The sequence below is a fragment of the Puma concolor genome, chromosome E2 (genome assembly GCF_028749965.1).
Source record: "Puma concolor isolate L17-30 chromosome E2, mPumCon1.1.hap2, whole genome shotgun sequence".
NCBI classification, from domain to species: domain Eukaryota; kingdom Metazoa; phylum Chordata; class Mammalia; order Carnivora; family Felidae; genus Puma; species Puma concolor.
The window spans coordinates 60781132-60799924 of NC_141681.1; the positions used below are offsets into that span (position 1 = coordinate 60781132).

Below are 18793 nucleotides of genomic sequence, written 5' to 3' on the forward strand. Positions count from 1 at the left end.
CTGTCGACCATGGTAAGAATTCTATTTGGTTTTTACTCTGAGTGCAGCGAGAGCTATAGGAGAGCTCTGGACAGAGGAGGGAACCGCTCCAGCTTAGGTTTTAACAGGAGCCCTCTTGCTGCCAGGTTCCATGCCACGGGGGTTGGGTGAGCCTTACAGGCAGCGGGGAGCCATTCAAGGGACTTGCGGATACACAGAAGTCTCGCTGGTAGCCCATGTGGAGGGATAGGTGTGGGAGCAGTCAGGAACCTCCAGGCAGGAAACAAAATGGGTGAGAATGATTCACCTCGTGGCGTTGTGAGCCTGACTTGATTCTTAGTGCTTCTCATTAATTCATTTATTCACCAACCTTCACTATCTCTTGCTATCAAGTCCCAAGCCCTGTGAGGTAGTTAGAATGGCCCCTCTCGCTTAAGATAAGGAAACTCTCAGAGGGCACTGTAAGGGCAGGGGAGGTGCCTAGAGGCCTCTGCAATAACATTCATTCGTTTGTTCATCCATTCATTCACCGAGCCGTGACCCATTTACCTGCACTGATGGAGCATTATGCTGGGGGGCATCTCTCATTGGCAGGCTGTGGGTCCTGCATGGACACAGTCTCCCTCCTGTGGGACCACAGACCACTAATAATAATAACAGTAGCCAGGCTCCACAGCCCTCCCCATGAAGCTTTCTCAATTTGATAATCTTTTATTTTTTAACATTTATTCATTTTTGAGAGAGCAAGACAGAGCTTGAGCGGGGGAGGGGCAGAGAGAAAGGGAGACACAGAATCTGAAGATGCTCCGGGCTCAGAGCTGTCAGCACAGAGCCTGACGTGTGGCTGTGAGATCATGACCTGAGCTGAAGTCAGATGCTTAACCGACTGAGCCACCCAGGCGCCCTTTGTTTGATAATCTTTTAACAGTTCCTTGAGGCAGGATCTATTATGGTCCTGTTTTAAATATGGGGAAACTAAGGCACAGAGAAGTTAAGCAACTTTCCCTAGGTCACCCAGCTTGTAAATGATGGAGCTGGGATTTGAATCCAGTATGTCTCTTGACCATTTTAAGGTACTCTACCTGTCTGGGACTTGGTCCTCCCCCAAGGGAAGACTAGGGATAAGGAATAAGGGCCTGTGTCCAACCCACGAATCAGATGTCACTCCACCTCTCATAGGGGGAGTGAGTGAAGGAGGGGAAGGAAGGAGAAGAGTTACTTTCCTGACATTTCCAAGAGGGCAGAAGTTCCCCCTCTGTGGCCCCACAGGAAAGTACGGAGGAGAAAATGGTCCCATCACTCTGTCCTGTAAAATGCAAGCATTTGTCACTAATGCAAACCTCATCTAAGTGTGTGAGGTTAAGGGAGAAATGCCAAACCCCAGAAATAACTCCTAGTGGGTAAAAGTTGCCGTACTGACAGAACTTGTCTACACCATCAGAAGTCGAAATAGTGTTAGCTTTGAGAGGGGTTAGGTGAAGGAGGGAGGGAGTATGAGAGGGGAGGACTTTGGGGCACAGAGGATGATGTGCTTCTTGTTCTGGGAGCTGGTGACATGGGCCACTCACCTTCCGAGGATTCATCAGGCTGTACCATTAGAATGTGTGCACTTTTCTTTTTGCATATTGTACTTCAGCAAAATGGTTTTAATGTTTTTTAAAAGTTGCCATATATCCTAGTAGACATTCTTCCCCTTAGAAGCTGAGACTGGAGGCACCTGGGTGGCTCAGTTGGTTAGGTGTCCAACTTTGGCTCAGGTCATGATCTCATGGTTCGTGGATTCAAGCCCCACATTGGGCTCTGTGCTGACAGCTCAGAGCCTGGAGCCTGCTTCAGATTGTGTCTCCCTCTCTCTCTGCTCCTCCCCTGCTTGCACTGTCTCTCTCTCTCTCTCCCCCTCTCAAAAATAAATAAATACAGGGGCACCTGGGTAGCTCAGTCAGTTGGGCGTCCAACTTTGGTTCAGGTTATGATCTCGCGGTCTGTGAGTTTGAGCCCCGCGTCGGGCTCTGTGCTGACAGCTCAGAGCCTGGAGCCTGCTTCGGATTCTGTGTCTCCCTTTCTTGCTCATGCTCTGTCAAAAATAGACATTAAAAAAAAAATTAAAATATATTAAAAAAAAAAAAAGCTGAGACTGAATTGGGATTTTTGTGCAAGGGATTTATTGAGGGACTGTGCTCTCAGGGGGAAGCTGGGTTTGATTGGGGGTCCAGCCTGGGCCTGGTCCCACAAGGAGCTCTGGAGCATCAACAGTCCTTGTTCTCCCCTGAGCCAGTGGGGAGTGTGTTATACTCTATCCCTGGGCGCACGACTGTTGGGGATGAGCGTAACTGCCTGTGTAATTCTCTAGGGAGGTGGATCCCATTAGCAAAGGGCATTTCTAAGAAGGGGGCAATCATAAACCTAAGCGATAAACCAGAAAGTTAGCAGCCCATATGCACAGCAGCTGGAAAAGAAACAAAAGAGAACCAGGTGAGGCACTGGTAGGTCTATTAGCAGTAGTATGGTGTGTGTGTGTCTGTGTAAAATTTTTACACTTCAGATGACCTGTACTTACGTTTTCTTAACTTTGTACTCTGCTTAAAAAACTGTCGTACTTCCAACAAAATGCACAGATGAGGGAGTGTGCACACATATATATGCCCATGTAACATCCCAATGAGCACTGCCATTATCTTAGAAGATACCCTCATCTTCTTTTCTGATCTCTGTCCCCCACCCTGAGGCAACCACATTTCCGATTTTGCCTCATATAGATTAGTTTTGCCTATGGTTAAATTTGATGTAAATAGAATCCTACAGGAAATCACATACATTTCTTAAAACCCAAAAAAGATTATAGCAAAATGCTTACCCTACCATTTGGTATTTTCATAATATAATAGCTTTCCATATGGATACATATTGATGTCCTTTGTTCTTTTGTATTTTACTTTTTAATGTTTATTTATTTTTGAGGGGGGGAGGGACAGAGAGAGGGAGACACAGAATCTGAAGCAGGCTTCAGGCTCTGAGCTGTCAGCACACAGCCCGACATGGAGCTCGAACTCAGGAGCTGTGAAATCATGACCTGTGCTGAAGTCGGATGCTTAACTGAGCCACCCAGGCGCCACTGTTTTTTTTAAGTTTACTTTTTACAGCAGCCAAATATTCTGTAGTATGCTCTGTCATGACCATTTCCTCAACTGACGAATGATCAGGTTGTCGTCGCCGCCACTGAATAATATGTATTTGTCAAGTTGTCCTCCTAGTCTATAGCATGGGTTATGAGGAACTTCATAAAAACCCGTATTCTCTGGGCCTATCCAAGATCTGCTGAATCACAGAATCCAAGGGTGGAGCCCAGTTATTTGAAAAAGTCACCCAAGTTTTTCTGATGCTCTGCCAGGCTTGGGAGCTGCTTCTGTGGTTTATTTTCTCCAGGATGTAAAGGGGAGCTTTGAAATGTGATGACATCCAGCAGGAGACAGCAGGCTAGAGGAAGAGTTAGTCCTTTTCCAAGGATTAGAGATGTGAATTCCATCAATGATTTCTAATATGTTGTAACATTTCATAGTATATGCTATTTCTCTTCTTTTTCAGGTTTTTTTTTCATGTCCCCACTGCCTAGCTTTCTAGATAACTCATTATGTCCTATCCATTCCCCAAACTTCTCTGATATTTTTAATAGTGGTTGCACTAAACCCATCACTAATTTGAAGAAGAACTGTCACCATTAACCATTCTGTCTTCCCATCCTTCATCATGGTAGGTCTTTCTATTCATGTATTCATTTGACGGATATTTACAGAATTCATATTCTGTGTCCGGCACTGTTCAGGCACTGGGGCTACAGTCATTAGCAAACCAAAGTCTTTGCCCTTATAGGGCGTGGAGCAAAAGAAAAGCTGGGCAAGGGTAGTTCTGTGGTTTTCTGTGGGAAGGTATTGGGGTGTACAGTTCTGAACACAGTGATGAGAGAAGCATTTTTTAAGGAAGTGACAAAAACTGAGTGATGGGAGATGTGACAGAGAAAGCCTCACGGATACCTGGGGAAAAAGCATTTCAGGAAGAAGAAACCATAAGTGCAAAGGCATGGAGACAAGAGTGGCTGGGGAAGAGTGAGTAATGCATGGAATGACTTCAGCTTTGGAAGGAGCACTCTGGCTGCCCCATGGAGAAGAAATTGGGGGTTGGGGTAGCATCAAGATAAGAGTGATGGTGGCTGTGACCAGGGTGGAAGCAGTCAGCTTCTGGATGTATTTTGAAGGTAAAGCCAACAGCATTTGTTGATGGCTCGAATGTGTGTGATGACAAAGAAAGAAGCATCAAGAAGGCCACAGTTACAGGCCTGGAGGGGCCGGAAGGAGAGATATGGGGAAAACTGCATGAGATTTTTTTTCTTTTTAGTTGGAGGAGGGATATTAGGGTATTTGGGATATGTAAAGTTTAAGATGTCCATTAGATATCTGAGTGGAGGGGCACCTGGGTCGCTCAGTCAGTTGAGCATCTGATTTTGGCTCAGGTCATGATCTCACAGTTTGTGACTTCAAGCCCCACAGTGGGCTCACTGCTGTCAGCACAGAGCCCGCTTTGGATCCTGTCCCCTTCTTTCTGACTCTCCCCTGCTTGTGCTCTCCCCAGAAGAAATAAATATTAAAAAAAAAAAAAAAAAAGATATCCAAGTGGAGATGGCAAGCAGATGGTGAGATTTAGAAGTTAGGAATTTAGGAGACGGGTTGGGTCATACACACACACAGTTGAGGTCACTGGTGTATAGATGATATTTAACACTGTGAAACTGTATATGTCATCTTGAAATTTTTCATCACATGTATTCTGATCTTTCCTCTGATACAGCATAGGTGTATTACTTATTTTTGTATATTTATGTTATATCTGGTCACTTCATTGTACAGTTGTGAATTCAGCTTTTCAGTTGATATATCATTTCATTCCCAATCATGCAATCACATTTTCCTGCAAGAAACAATGGTGGCCCCTCCATTTCTAATATTTATACTTTTTTTTTCTTCTGTTTCAGGGCTTTGTGGAGTGGTCAAAAGCTCCACAACAAACGACCATAGTCTTGGTAGTGTGTGTCCTGTTTTTGTTCCTGGTTTTAACAGGGATGCCTATGATGTTTCACATTTAACTATAATGGTGGCTATTGTTTTGAAATAAATGGCCTGCTTCTTGTTAAGGAAATAGTTAAAAATCAGGAATAGTATTGAATATTAGCAAATGCCTTTTAAACATCCATCAAGATGATTTTTTTTTTGTATTTAACCTTTTGTTATGAGGTTTTACATTATTTCATTGAACTTAAGACATCACTGATTGTAAAACACATATTGCTTTATATACCACTGAGAAAGAAAAAACATGCTTCTTAATTGTAAGATGCTACCAGCTGGAAGATGTATCCGGACTTCAGAGACGATGAAAAAATGTGCAATTTAGGATTGATGAAATCTGTTAGATTTCTTAATATCAAATCCTCTTTGTATTCTTAGGGTTGTGGTACACTAGTCTTTTCAAATACTGAATCTTTATTTCTTGATATTTTATGTATGATTCTTCACTCTATCTTCACACGTAAGATTGGTGCTATCTTTGTCAAGTTTTGGTAACATGGCTAGGCTTGCATCATTGAAGGACATAACCTTTGTTGTCTTCTAAGCTTTAGAATAGTTTCTGTAACTTAAGTATCACTTCCTTGACATTTTGAAGAAATTCACCAGTAAGGCAATCAGGGCCTGGAGGTATGGAGAGGAAGTTTCAGCTGAATTCTTGGGCGGCTTTCTCAGTTTCTTCTCATGTTACCAGTTTATTATATTTCATTAATTTTGATGATTTATAGTGTTTTTTATGCTTAGAAAATTCTCCATTTCATTGAACTTTTCAGATTATGAATACCATTCTATAATTAAATGAAAATCTTCTCTTTATTTTGTTCTATCTCCTTTCTTCCTTTCAACTTCTGCTTGTGGGTTTACCCATTAGTTTTGTCAGAGTTTTATCCAGTTTACTATTGCTTTTCCAAAGAACCAGCATTAGAATTCATGTATATCCATATTTCTCTAGTTTGTAATTTTTTCATTAATATGTATTAGGCTCATTTTTTATTTCTATACCTTGTCTGTTTTTATGTTGAATAATTCATTTATAATCTTTTTTTACAAAATTATTTGCCAAAATAGTATACTTAATAATAAATATACTTCTGATTATAGCCTTGGCCACATTTTAATTTGATAATTTGTGTTCCTGTTTGTTGTTGTCTAAATGTTATATCGTAGTGTTTATAAAGAGTGCTTTGAAACTCTGATCAGGTTTATTTAAAAATAGTTTTACTGATTTACTGCACTGTGAACAAAGAATGTGGCCTCTAATATATATGCTTTCAAAAGCTTTTTAAAAGCTCTTACTGTGGCCTACAACGTGTCCAGTGTTTGTACATGTTTCACGGACATTTAAGACGAATGTGTATTTTCAGTCTGTAGAATTCAGAATTCTACATGTCTGTTAATGAATTCAGTCTTATCCATGATATTGCGTAGGTTCATGTGTTAGTTTTGGCTCACCTTATCTGTCAAAAACCAATAAGGTTATGTGAAAATCTGTTAGTATGACTATGTTTGTCAATATATTTTGTATAAACTTTGCTTTATGTATTCAGTCACTATGTAATTTGATGCATATGAGGTACAGCACTGTTATGTCTTTGCCAATTAAAGGGTATACGTACACCACCAAGCACAATGCCGGGCAATAGTAGCCATGCAATAAACATTAGTTTAAACCTGATTCTGAATCCTTTGTGAAATATAAAATGATTGTCTTTAAACCAATTTAATCCCGAGGCTTAAATTTTACTTTGTCTATTAGTGGTTGGTATCTCCATCCTGCTCTTTTTAAATTTGTGTGTGTGCGCACACGTGTGTGTATTTAGACCCTTCGTGTCGTTTTGATAGGATTTCCAATGGCCTCTCCAGGTTTGCCAAAAAAAATCTGGGCAGGTAGAAGTATGGGATCCTGTCTCCCCATAGTTCCCTCCAGCTGACTGCATCAAAAAACAAGCAACAATCGTCCCTTCAAACAGACACAAGCCTCAGCTGTTACATTCATTACGATTTATCAGTTGCAAGTAACAGCGGCTGATTCAAAGAAGCTTAAGTTTGTTAATGATCAATTACCGATTCATGTTACACCAAAGCCTGGGATGAAATTGGCTCAATTTATAGCTGGTTCCCGGGGCCTAAAAATATCACTGGGACCTTTCCTCTCCACTGACCTCAGAGTTCCACTCCCTTGCAGGGGTGACCTTCTTTTTCTCCACTCGGCTGGGAGGATGGCTACCACCACCACCCTGTTCTACGTGGCAAAGTGGGGGACACGGGATAGATTCTCCTCACACCCTCACCTCCCAGCCCTTCCCTGCCCCAGGAACTGGAATCTTGAAAAAAGGGAGAGAACGGCAGCTGGAGGCAGGAACTGGCTGTCCTAGGAGTGGGCAGAGCATAATGGACTGCAGCAGGACAAAGGTAGAAACCGGAGATGCCTGTGGGGACCGTGCCAGATGTTCCGAACGGGGGGGGGGGGGGGGGGCTGCTGTGGGTTGAGATTCGCTCAGACCGTCCCACGTGCCTTAAATTTGTGGGAAATTGCAAACAGGCATGAGAATATAAACCACAAAAGCAATGGCCCTTCATTTGGGTTCTATCACGTGCCAGGAACCACATTTCATTGATGACAGAAATATCGACTCGCACCCCTGATGGTCTCTTCTCCATTCGACAGCCAGATACATCCCATGACACCATAATTAAGACCATTCACAATCCACCCACTTCAGCAGGTTAAAGCCAAAGTCCTCACGGTGGCCGTCCATCCCTGCAGTAAGGGCTGGCGCTCGCACCCTCCGTTCCATGCGCGCGGCCTTTGCTGTTTGAACAAGCCCATCACGTGCCTGCCACGTGCCTGCCTCGGGACCTTGGCACGGACTGTGGAGTGGACCTCAGCCTGTAATGCTCTTCCCCCCGGACGCTCACGTGGCTCCCTCACCTGCAGTGCTCGGCTCCCACATCTTCCCCCACCGTCCCCAAATAACACTTACCTCCGCAGGTGATTCTCCTGGTCTTCAGCGCCTGTATCACCACCTGACAATTACAGGTTAATTGATGGTTAATTGATGGTTAATGGAGGTTCTGCTCTGTCCACCTCCTCTGCCCAGTCTCCCTGGAGGAACTGAGTCCTGGGAAGGTTGAGTGGGGGAGGGGGGCTGCAGAGTTCAGCCTGCATTTCTCAGGAATTCCCTGCACGCCAGCCTGTGGGACCCCGGCCCCTTCCGACCCCCTCCCCCATGCGCTTGAAGCTGCTGGGTTCTCCCCTGGAACAGGACACGCTGGCCCCAGGGTAGCATCTGCATACAGTATCTGCGGAACATAGTGGGGGACGGAGGATGTCAGGTAAGTTGGCAACTATGGCAAATCTAAACCGCTAAGGCAAACACTGGCACGCCCGTGGCTTGCGGGAGCCGTGGGAGCGGCTTGGGGCTGGCTGGCTGGCTGACTGCGCTGCCGTGTTCCCGAATGCCAACTCCTTTCCCTCTTCCTTACCAGTAATTCCGAAAGCTCTGAACAGGTATTTTCGGCAGCTCCCCCTCCCGGGGCTCAGCTCCTCCACGGCTGTGGACTCAGGGCACCGCTCGCGCGCGCCACTCTCACTGCAACAGGAGGGACCGCGGACGCTCCCGTCCTCCCGGCTGCGACTCTCGTCGCTCCCGCGTCCACCCTCCTGCGTCGGCCCCGCAGCACAGCCCACCAACCGCCCGCGGGCGGGGCCAGCTCGCGGCGTTACGCCCGGCGCCTGCGCACTGCACCTAGCCGGCTCTTGTTGAAGTCTTGGCGGAAGGGCTCAAAGGCGGGACGCCGACCCCGCCCACACCTCGCCCGCACCCTCCCCCCTCTCCCCCCCGCAGAGCCGGGGCATCCGCAGCCTTGGCGTTGCGGAGGACCAGTTTCCCTTGGTCTTTGGGGTGACTGAACTCAGGCTTATGTCTGTAAACTGGGCTCCCATTTCACATTCATCCCTTCACGCAGCACTGCCTGAGGGCCTACTGTGTGCCTAGCGCCTGGGCTGGGCGAAGGTCAGAAGGAGGAGCCAGACCGTGCAGTCCATGCAAGACCCTGAATGGCTCTAGGGTTGCAGCTGGACATGGTCAACCATTCATTCAGTCACTCAGTATTTCCTGAGGACCTACTGTGCGCTGAGGCCTGAGGTAGGAGATGTCTGGGGCATAGCCATGAACCGACTGTGTCCTCCCTCCTGACCGTGAATAACTCCTGGCCTGATGCTGCGATGTATAACTATTCAGCTATCTGGAGCTTCTTAAGGACCTACTGTGTGCTAAGGCTTGGGCTAGGCAAAGTTGGGGTCACAGGAAGGAACCAGTATGCATGTTCTCTGATCCAGGACTGGTGCTGAGGATGTTTACTTATTTATTAATTTACCTGGCCTATTAATTTAGATCTCCCGAAGACCCACTGTGTGCTGGTGCTTGAGCTGGCTAATGCCTGGGAGACAGGGGGGCACCGAATGTGTGGCCTCTGACCCTGAATGATGCCAGGGCTGATGCTGGGATGCACAACTACTCACCCAGTCCTTTATGAGTGCCTACTCTATGCTGGGGCCTGAGTGATGTCTGCAGCACAGAGGAAGCACAAACACCGTAAGTCTTGACCCTGCAGGGCAGGTCAGGGATTTGTCACTCATTTATTTATTCACATGAGATTCCCTGAGGACCTACTGCGTGCCAAGGCCTGTGCAGGTAACGCCAGGGCAAAAGGAAAGGCACGCATCTCCTCCGAGGCCCCTCACCAGCTTCCTTGCTAGGACTAAGAGCTGAGGAAGCTGGTGGGCAGGGAGACAGATGTCTCTTTACACGTCCGTGTGGTTGTTTTAATTTCTCTCCTCCTTAGTTATACACATTAAAGATCATTTATGTTTGAGGTATTTTCAGGGCTTGGCGTTATTTTCTGATAATTTACATCACTTTTTCAGGGCCCAAGGAAATCTGAATATGGACGGGACACTGGATGATATCAAGAAATTAATGTTTCACTGGGTGTGAATGATACTGTGGTTGTATAGAAGGTACTTTTGTTGTTGTTAAGAGATGCAGCCTAAGGTATTTAGCAGTGAGATCCTGTCGGTAATTTACTTTAAAATAGACCAGGAAAAAAAATAGGCATTTTCATGAACTATTTTAAAAACAAATATATATCATAAAATATGGTAAATTTTGTTATGAAAGCACTTTTAAGCATTGCATTCCTATTCTATTAAAATTGTTTCTTTTCTTTTCTGGTTTTGAGAGAGAGGGAGGAGCAGAAAGGGAAACAGAGGGAGAGAATCCCAAGCAGGCTCTGCACGGTCATCACAGAGCCCTATGTGGGGCTCGAACTCATGAACTGTGAGATCATGCCCTGAGCCAAAATCAAGAGTTGGACATTTAACCGACTGAGCCACCCAGGCACCCCAAAATTCTTTTTGTTTTTTAAGGCAGTCAAAATGGATGGGCATGTGGGGATATATTGTACATTTTGTATAATTGAAAAAAATCTCATAAAAATTCTTTATGTAGGGGGTTCCTTTTTATGCAGAGGGGGGTTATGTTGTTGTTATGATATGTTCAGTTATGTTGTTCCATGACACAGGACCGTTTGTTGGTCAACCTTGTAAAAAAGGCATTCGTAACTGAAAAATATTTTTGTCATTTTTTTTTTCCTGGACCTGAACAAATCAGTGAGATCAAAACAAACATACGTGATTCTCTACCTAAGAAATCTTACACCCAAACTTTGTGAAATGATAACATCCGGTGCTTCCAAATATAAAATAAATAAAAGGACAGAAGCTGTGGGTTGTATGCTACTATCTGTGTAGAAAGGTATACTGTACGTCTTTGTAGCACGTTTATACATATAAGCAAATACCCATATTATTTGCTATATATGCATAGATTATGTTGGAAAGATACCAAGAAACTCAAGAATGGTTGCCTCTAGGGAGGGGAACTTGGTGGGTAGGGGGGATGGAGGAGGACAGGGCTAAGATTTTTTTTCACTTTGTTAACTGTGGACCAAACAAATGTTGTCCATAACAAAATTTCGTAAAGACCATGCTGTAGGACTATAACTTATTTCCCGGTGATAGGTGACTGCGTTAATCATTCTCACATTTCACACTTCTAACCACATGGTTGAAAAGGCCCTTCGTACACTACCCATGGGCTTGGCTGTAACTCTTGCTTTGGCTAGTGGGTCTACACGCAAACTTGACATAATCAGGGGCTTGAAACTGTGCTTGTGTGCCCACTCTCTCCAAATCCCTGCTACTGTCCTGAGTGCACACCCTTAGAGTCTTGAGGAAGGCAGCAGAGATGGCCCAGCTGAGCCGTCCTGAACAGCCACCCCCATCCAACCCTCAGCTGACCACAGATGCGCCACTGAATCTAGCCAAGATCAACTGGGCCTAGTCCAGGCCGACAGAAACCCCCACCATGGGAAATATATTAGATGGACAACTGAGGTCTGGATGCTTCGTTACACAGCAACAGCTAACGGACACAACCATTAAAGTCAGGATTTTGATTGTGGGTGGGTGGGGGGCACAAGGCTGGAGCAGGGGAAAGTGTTTCCTCATCCTAAAAAAGGCTGGGGTGCACTCTGAAACTCACCCTTTGCAGGTCAGGGGAGAGGCAAGTCTCTTCTAGAGCTTTTCCTTCTCTGGATGTCTCTGGCTCGTTCTAATTTTGGAACCACTGTTTCAGTCCTAGGGATCCACACTTCTTCAGACCCCGCTTCCTTAGTCAATATGCCAACTTGAAAGGAGCCGAACCTTTTATCCAACTAAATTTATTGAACAAATGCCTACGTGATCATCAAATCTTCGACCATTCAAAGGCTAGCTAGAGACGCACAGACACTTCTTTGGGTCTACTTTCGTGGGTCGCATTTATAGTTCCGAACCAGGAGGCAGAATGTGTGTGTTGTGGGGAGGGGCAGTCCGGCAGATGCGGAGTCCAGTCCCGGCCCTGTGACCTCCTCCCTGTGTGACCTTGGGCAAGTCCCCGGGCCTCCCTGAGCCTCGGTTTTCTCACGGACGAGTCGGGGAGGAGAAGGCGCCTCCCCTTGGTGCCGAGCGGTCGGAAGCGGGGGTGGAACAGTGCCGGGCGCGGTGCCGGGTCAGAGGTCCCCGTTAGGCATCAGCTCGTCCTTCTGCCGGTCTGTGGCACTCTGTGTGGGGTCGCTGCCGCCGCCTGGCTCCTCCTCCCGGGGGGAGCCCGGGGGCCCCGTCGGGTGCGGCAGCGGGGTGGCGGGGTGGCCGCAGCGGGCGCGCGGACAGGGCCTCCCGTCGGCGTGCGTCCGCTGGTGCCGAATGAGCGCGGAGGAGAAGCTGAAGGCCTTGCCGCAGCCGCCGCACTCGTAGGGCTTCTCGCCCGTGTGCACGATGTGGTGCTGGATCAGGTAGGAGCGGTTGCTGAAGGCCTTGCCGCACTCGGGGCACGCGTAGGGCCGCTCGCCCGTGTGCGTGCGCCGGTGCAGCGTCAGCGACGAGCCCTGGCTGAAGGCCTTGCCGCAGTCCCCGCAGCGGTAGGGCTTCTCGCCCGTGTGGATCTTCTGGTGCTCGATGAGGGACGACACGTGCCCGAAGGCCGCCCCGCACTCCGGGCACCGGTAGGGCCGCGCGCCCGTATGCACGAGGCGGTGCTGTGCCAGGTGTGAGCGGTTGCTGAAGGCGCGGCCGCAGTCGGCGCACGCGTACGGCCGCTCACCCGTGTGCACGCGGCGGTGCTGCGCCAGGTGCGACACCTGCGTGAAGGCCTTGCCGCACTGCGCGCACGCGTACGGCTTCTCGCCCGTGTGGATGCGCCGGTGCTCGGCCAGCGAGGCGCTCTGGCTGAAGGGCGCGCCGCATTCGGGGCACGCGTACGGCTTCTCGCCCGTGTGCACGCGCCGGTGCTGCGCCAGGTGCGCTAGCTGCGTGAAGGCCTTGGCGCACTGGCCGCAGGCGTACGGCCGCTCGGCCGTGTGCGTGCGCCGGTGGCGGATGAGCGCCGAGGAGAAGCGGAAGGCCTTCTGGCAGCGCGCGCACGCGTACGGCTTCTCGCCCGTGTGCACGCGCTGGTGCTCCAGCAGGGACGAGCGGTTGCGGAAGGCCTTGGCGCACTGGCCGCACGCGTACGGCCGCTCGCCCGTGTGCACGCGCCGGTGCTGCGCCAGGTGCGTGGGGCGCGCGAAGGCCTTGCCGCAGTCGGCGCAGCGGTGCGGCCGCTCGCCCGTGTGCGTGCGCCAGTGCGACGCCAGGTAGGAGCCCTGGCTGAAGGCCTTGCCGCACTCGGGGCAGGCGTACGGCCGCTCGCCCGTGTGCGTGCGCCGGTGGAGCGTCAGGTGGACGCTCTGGCTGAAGGCCTTGCCGCAGTCGGCGCACGCGAACGGCCTCTCGCCGGTGTGGGTTCTCTGGTGCAGGGTGAAGGCCGAGCAGTAGCTGAAGGCCTTGCCGCAGTCCCCGCACGTCCACGGCTTCCGGGGGCCGCCCCCTCCTCGCTCCTCCTCGCCGGAGCCCGCCCTCTTCTGCTTCGGGTTCTTCCTGGGCGCGCCGCGCCTCCGTGGCCGGCCGCAGGCTTGGGGCAGGGGAGGACTCCGGCCGGTTCCCGGCACCCCGCCGAGCTCGCCCCGCTCCTGCACGTCCCTGGCGGGCTCTTCCCCGGGGGCCGTGGCCTCTTGCTTCAAACAGCTTTTCTGGTTCTCCTGCTGGTCCTTGAACCGACCCTCTTGTTCCCGGGATTCCCCCACCTCGGGGCCCTGGGGGGTGGCCACGCTCGAGAGTCCTTCCATCGCTGCTTTCTGAGTCACTGCCTTGTTTTCACACCTTTGTCCCTGGATCTGAGGGAAAAGAGGAGAAAAACCAACTTGGGTTGGACAAGGCTTAGTGCAGGGTCTCAGCCTCCACACTGCTGATGGTTTGGGGGGGGGGGGGCTGTCCTATGCACTGGAGGGTACTTAGCAGCATCCCTGGCCTCTACCCACTGGATGCCAGTAGCACTGCCCCAAGTTGTGACCACCAGAAATGTCTCTGGACATTTCCAAGTGTCCCCTGACTGAAGATCACAGACTTAAAGTAATTAAAAAAAATTTTTTTTTTAAGTTTATTTATTTTGAGAGAGAGCGCAAGCAGGAGGGGCAGAGAGAGAAAGAGAGAATCCCAAACAGGCTCCACATGGTCAGCACAGAGCCTGACATGGGGCTTGAACTCACGAACTGTGAGGTCATGACCTGAACTGAAATCAAGAGTCCGAGGCTTAACCCCCTGAGCCACCCAGGCGCCCCTGCAAACAATTTTAAAAGATCTTTGCAAAAACATGAACCTGACAGCTCTTAAATATAGCCTTGCAACTTGGTGCTCTGGACCAAATCATGTCCCCTCCAAATTCATAGATCAGAGCCCTAACGTGATAATGTCTGAGGTTGGGCCTTTGGGAGATAATGAGGTTAAATGCCCGCCTCCACCATGGGATTGGTGTCCTCATAAGAGGAAGAGACCAGAGCTCTTTCTCTCCACCATGTGGGGACAGAGTGAGGAGGAGATTATTTGCAAGCCAGGAAGACGGTTCTCACCAGAACCCAGGCCAGGCTGATGCCCTAATCCTAGACTCCCAGCCTCCAGAACTATGAGGAAATGAATTTCTGTTGAACACACCCAGTCTGCAGTACTTTGTCATGGGTCTCTGAGCTGAGGGTTTTTTCTTTTCTGGAGAAAAATTGTACACAAAGGAACAGCTAGCTCCCAAACTCTATGCATAATATACTGCCAGTAGGAGTGTGCACTGGAAAAACCACTGGCATTTTCTAGGAAAGCTGGAGACACATGTCCCCAGTCCCCCAGTAATTACATTTTCTGGAACGTAAGCAAGAGAAACGTGCACACGTGTACCAGGAAGCCCGTCCAAGATTGTGTGTAACAGCCAAATGCTAGAAAACAGTCCAACTGTCCATTAACAAGGGAACGAACAGGGGTATATTCATACAGCGGAGTATCGCACGGCATAAACATGAGTGGCCGCCAGCTGCCCAACGGCTCAGAACCTCAAATGCAGTGTTGGCAAACAGTTAAGATGCAAAGGCTGTATCAGGTAGGATGTTATTTAGGCTGAAAAACAGGCAAACACAGCCATCTACGTTTTAGGGATTATGAACACGTGGCAAAGGTTCATTGCTACACCCTGGCCCTGGGGCCCAGCGGCACTGCCGGTGACAGACTCAGAGCTTAGGCCCCTCTGCAGGCCTAGCGACTCAAGATCTGCTTTTTATGGGAGCCCCACGTGATTTGTGGGCATGGGACCGTCTGAGAGGTGCTGGTCTTGGCCCCTCTGACACCGACTCGGGAGTACTGTTACAGCGGTAACAACCAGCCTCCGCTGAGCACAGAGCCGTATGCCCAGCCTTCTTTAAAAAAAAATTTTTTTAACGTTTATTTATTTTTGAGACAGAGACAGAGCATGAACGGGGGAGGGGAGAGAGAGAGAGGGAGACACAGAATCGGAAGCAGGCTCCAGGCTCTGAGCCATCAGCCCAGAGCCCGACGCGGGGCTCGAACTCACGGACCGCGAGATCGTGACCTGGCTGAAGTCGGATGCTTAACCGACTGCGCCACCCAGGCGCCCCAGGAGGTGGGGCGTGGGGCCCCCGACGGGGCCGGTGGGATTGTGACCTGAGCTGAAGTCGGCCGCCCAACCGACTGAGCCACCCAGGCGCCCCAAGCCTTCTTTAAGCTCTTGCCACGAACTAGCTCACCTGCTCCTCAGTAAAGCTCCCAGAACTGGCAAAGCTAGAGCCCACGCCTGGGCCACCTGGCTACGGGGCTTATCCTCTCCGACACCCTTGCCTGCCCCGGGTTCATACTCTCCAATATAGGCCTCCCTGCTGCTCCTCAAACATTCCAGGCATGCTCCTCACTCAGGAGCTGAGTCTGACTAGCTGTTCCATTTGCCTGGAACCTTCATCCCCTGAGGCGAGGCCTCGTGGAGAAGAGAGACTAGATCCAGAAATGAAGGAGTGAGTGATCTGGGCTGTGAGAGGAGAGCAGCAGGGGCGAGGGTCCCGAGCAGGACCATGGCTGGGGCGACACAGGAAAAGCAGAGGGGCAGGGCAGTGGGGGAGGGGTGGAGAACAACTGAGGCAGCCGGCAGGTGGGATTACGGATGGCAGTGGTGAGGGTCACATGAAGCAGGGTCTGTATGCAGCGGTGAGAACATGGCTGGTGGGAGCCGGGCTAGGCCTGGCCCAGTTCCAGAACCGTCTCCACAGGCGGCTGTCAGGCCCAGACAGGCCTCCACACAGGGCCGTGGTACCCACCTTGTGGTTTTCAGAGAATCAGATCCTGTGTGTCACTCAAGTTGTGGCCCCTGCTCTGGCCACCATGCATCAGTGGGTCCAGACCACATCTGTGAGAGAAAGAAATGGGAACCATGAAGGAAGATTCTGGGGCCAAGGCGTGTGTCACCACAGACACATGCACAGTCATAAGTGTATGTCATAAGTGGGCAGAGCATCACACGTGCCCAAAGTCATGTGTGCTGGGTCTCCCCCACGTGCAGAAACGCAGTGACCCCAAGGTTGCCCAGTGTCTCCTAAACACATCCGGTGACGCCTGCATAGACCTCCACACGCACAGTCATGTTCAGGCACACAGAATGGCCAGCTCCGGGATGGCAGACACACCCATCGAAACGCTGCATTCAGCTGCACACCGAGACACACGTAGAATCACACACTTCGCACCTAGGAGAACACATTCCACATGTGCCTAAAGTTACCCATGGGCACAGGTCTCCAAATGCAGACACACAGTCAATTATGCGTGCTGCGGCCCCTGTACAGGCACAGCCGGCAGGCTCAGTCACGTGCAGACACACGGTGACATGGGGGACGTACTCACATGCAGAGTCACACGCACAGTTACATACTCACAAGGGCACAAACGGATGTAGTCACCCACATGCAAACACACAAGGGCCGGACTCACACGCACGGCTCACACCTGCCTAGGCACACGGGTACAAATACGTTGCATGAGGGGTCGGACTCACACGGAGAGTCACGCACAGCTGCATGCGCACAAAGTTGTGGAGTCGCGCACGGGCAAACGCAGGGACATGCGGGGCAGGACTCACATGCACAGGGACACGCACAAGGCCACACACCTGCATTGGCACAAAGTTCAGTAGTGACACACGTGCAAAAGCAAGTGCACAGGCGGGGCGGGATTCGCATACACACAGCGCTGGAGTCACGAACACACAGCGACAGAGCGACACGGACACCCGCGCGCACACCCACTCGCGCTCGCGCAAACCACGCACCAGTGTCCTCGACTCCCGGCACCGCCTTCGAAGGCCTCGGAGGCTCCCCGCGAGCTCGGTGGGTTCGGGTCAGGTTCTCCTCAGTCTCCGGCCCTACCCGGCCGAGGCGGACCCCAGTAACCCCAGGTCCCACGGTGGAGCGGACAAGCAGGCCTCACAGGTGACCACGGCGACCTCCGCGGGTGGGCCAGAGCGCCAGGCCCGAGCTGACTGCGCTTGCGCACCGGCACAGCTACATCCCGCGCGCCGCTTCCCGCGAACTACAACTCCCAGAAGGCACCGCGCCGCTGCGCCGGCGTCCTGGAAGAACCAGTCCCGGGGACGCCTGCGGGGTCGATGCTCAGGGGTCGGTGCGGGGTCGGTGCTCAGACCGACCTCCGCCCGACGGGGCCCGGACTCAAGATGGGGGGCGGAGCCAGAGATATGGGGGCGGGACTCCGCCTCCTCAGGGGAGGGGCACAGTCCGCAGGCTTAGGGGAACAAAACCAGCTGAGGATCAGAGAGGTTAAGTCACTTAACGCAGGCCGAACAGCATAGCGAGGGCGGAAGCTGGCGCTGACCACCCACACCTCACCACGAAGTCATGGAAAGCTATTCTTTCTCTCGGGAGTTTGATCTAATTCCCCTACAAAGCAAAGAAGTCGACAACCTACCGACTGTGCAAGTGATGATAACCGCGAGCGCGTACAGCCACGCACTGGCCAGCCAGGATTGTGAAGTGCTTCTTATGTAGGAACTCTGTTAGCATTCAGAACTTACTGACCTGGGAATGCAAAGAAATGGGTGAACGTAGGGTGGGAACACTAATGGATTTCACCAAAATTGACATGCCATTGATTGTGAGACACTACATTATTTCATGGACACCCCCCCCCCCCCCCCCCCCCCGCCAAGGCTGCTATTACACCATCACACACTCTTTCTTCATGCTTGAAATTTTCATTTTATATGTAGACTTCAAGAGGCATTTTGTGTTTTCCCTTATCCTTCTGGAAGCTTCTGGCCTTGCCGTAGTAAGAACATGCCCAGGTCCTTTCAAGCGGGGGACTCGTGGAGCAGGGTCTCCCACCTAGTCCACCGACCTGTGAGCTTGAGAATAAAGGATTGTGGTTTTGAGTCATGAAGGGTGGGCTTTTTTTTTTTTCTGGCTTAGTTTTATATTTGAATATTTAAAAAAATACCTCTCACATATTCTTTATAAACCATGTTGAGAGCTCATAAGTCTGCAGCATATTCTCTTAATCACTAAAAAGATTTTTTTTTAATCCCCTCTGCGGGGGTGGGGGGGTAGAAACAAGCAGGAATTATTCAAATACAAAAGAACCTTTCTACTGATGTATATCATGAGGAACATTTTATTAGGCTCATTTCATTATTTTGTGGTATAGAAAGTAGGCAGGGCACAGC

The 18793-nt window shown here is 50.3% G+C and overlaps 2 protein-coding genes across 8 annotated transcripts in view; one reads left to right on the forward strand and one right to left on the reverse strand.

Moving 5' to 3' along the window:
• Nucleotides 1-6768, forward strand: part of SMIM17 (small integral membrane protein 17) — a 38461-nt gene extending 31693 nt beyond the window's left edge. For 3 of the 4 annotated variants that reach the window (XR_015245080.1, XR_015245079.1, XR_015245081.1), the window contains one exon: nt 18-231. Coding sequence is in view for 1 of the 4 variants with exons in the window: in XM_086690818.1 (XP_086546944.1) it covers nt 5003-5113 (111 nt within the window). In the remaining 3 variants the exon portion in view is untranslated. Of the gene's footprint in view, nt 1-17; nt 232-5002 lie in introns of those variants that run through there. The other variant, XM_086690818.1, reaches the window with a different exon arrangement.
• ZNF835 (zinc finger protein 835) lies at nt 224-17772 on the reverse strand. Of its 4 annotated transcripts, none has more exons than XR_015245076.1 (6): nt 17387-17772; nt 16380-16468; nt 11702-13910; nt 8580-8686; nt 8078-8120; nt 2119-2425 (listed from the first exon to the last, which is right to left on the reverse strand). XR_015245076.1 is itself a non-coding variant. In XM_086690805.1 (2 exons), exon 2 carries the CDS (start codon nt 13860-13862, stop codon nt 12210-12212), a length of 1653 nt encoding a protein of 550 aa, XP_086546931.1. In that variant the 5' UTR covers nt 13863-13910; nt 17387-17772; the 3' UTR covers nt 11864-12209. The 4 variants fall into 4 exon arrangements, 1 of the variants encoding a protein (XP_086546931.1); XR_015245077.1 differs by having other exon boundaries at nt 8078-8215; XR_015245078.1 differs by lacking the exons at nt 2119-2425; nt 11702-13910; nt 16380-16468; nt 17387-17772 and adding exons at nt 224-1285; nt 1906-2053 and having other exon boundaries at nt 8580-10638.
• Between the last annotated feature and the right edge of the window lie 1021 nt (nt 17773-18793).

Excerpts from the sequence above, each read along its gene's own strand:
- ZNF835 (XM_086690805.1), bottom strand. The coding sequence starts at position 13,862 with ATGGAAGGACTCTCGAGCGTGGCCACCCCCCAGGGCCCCGAGGTGGGG.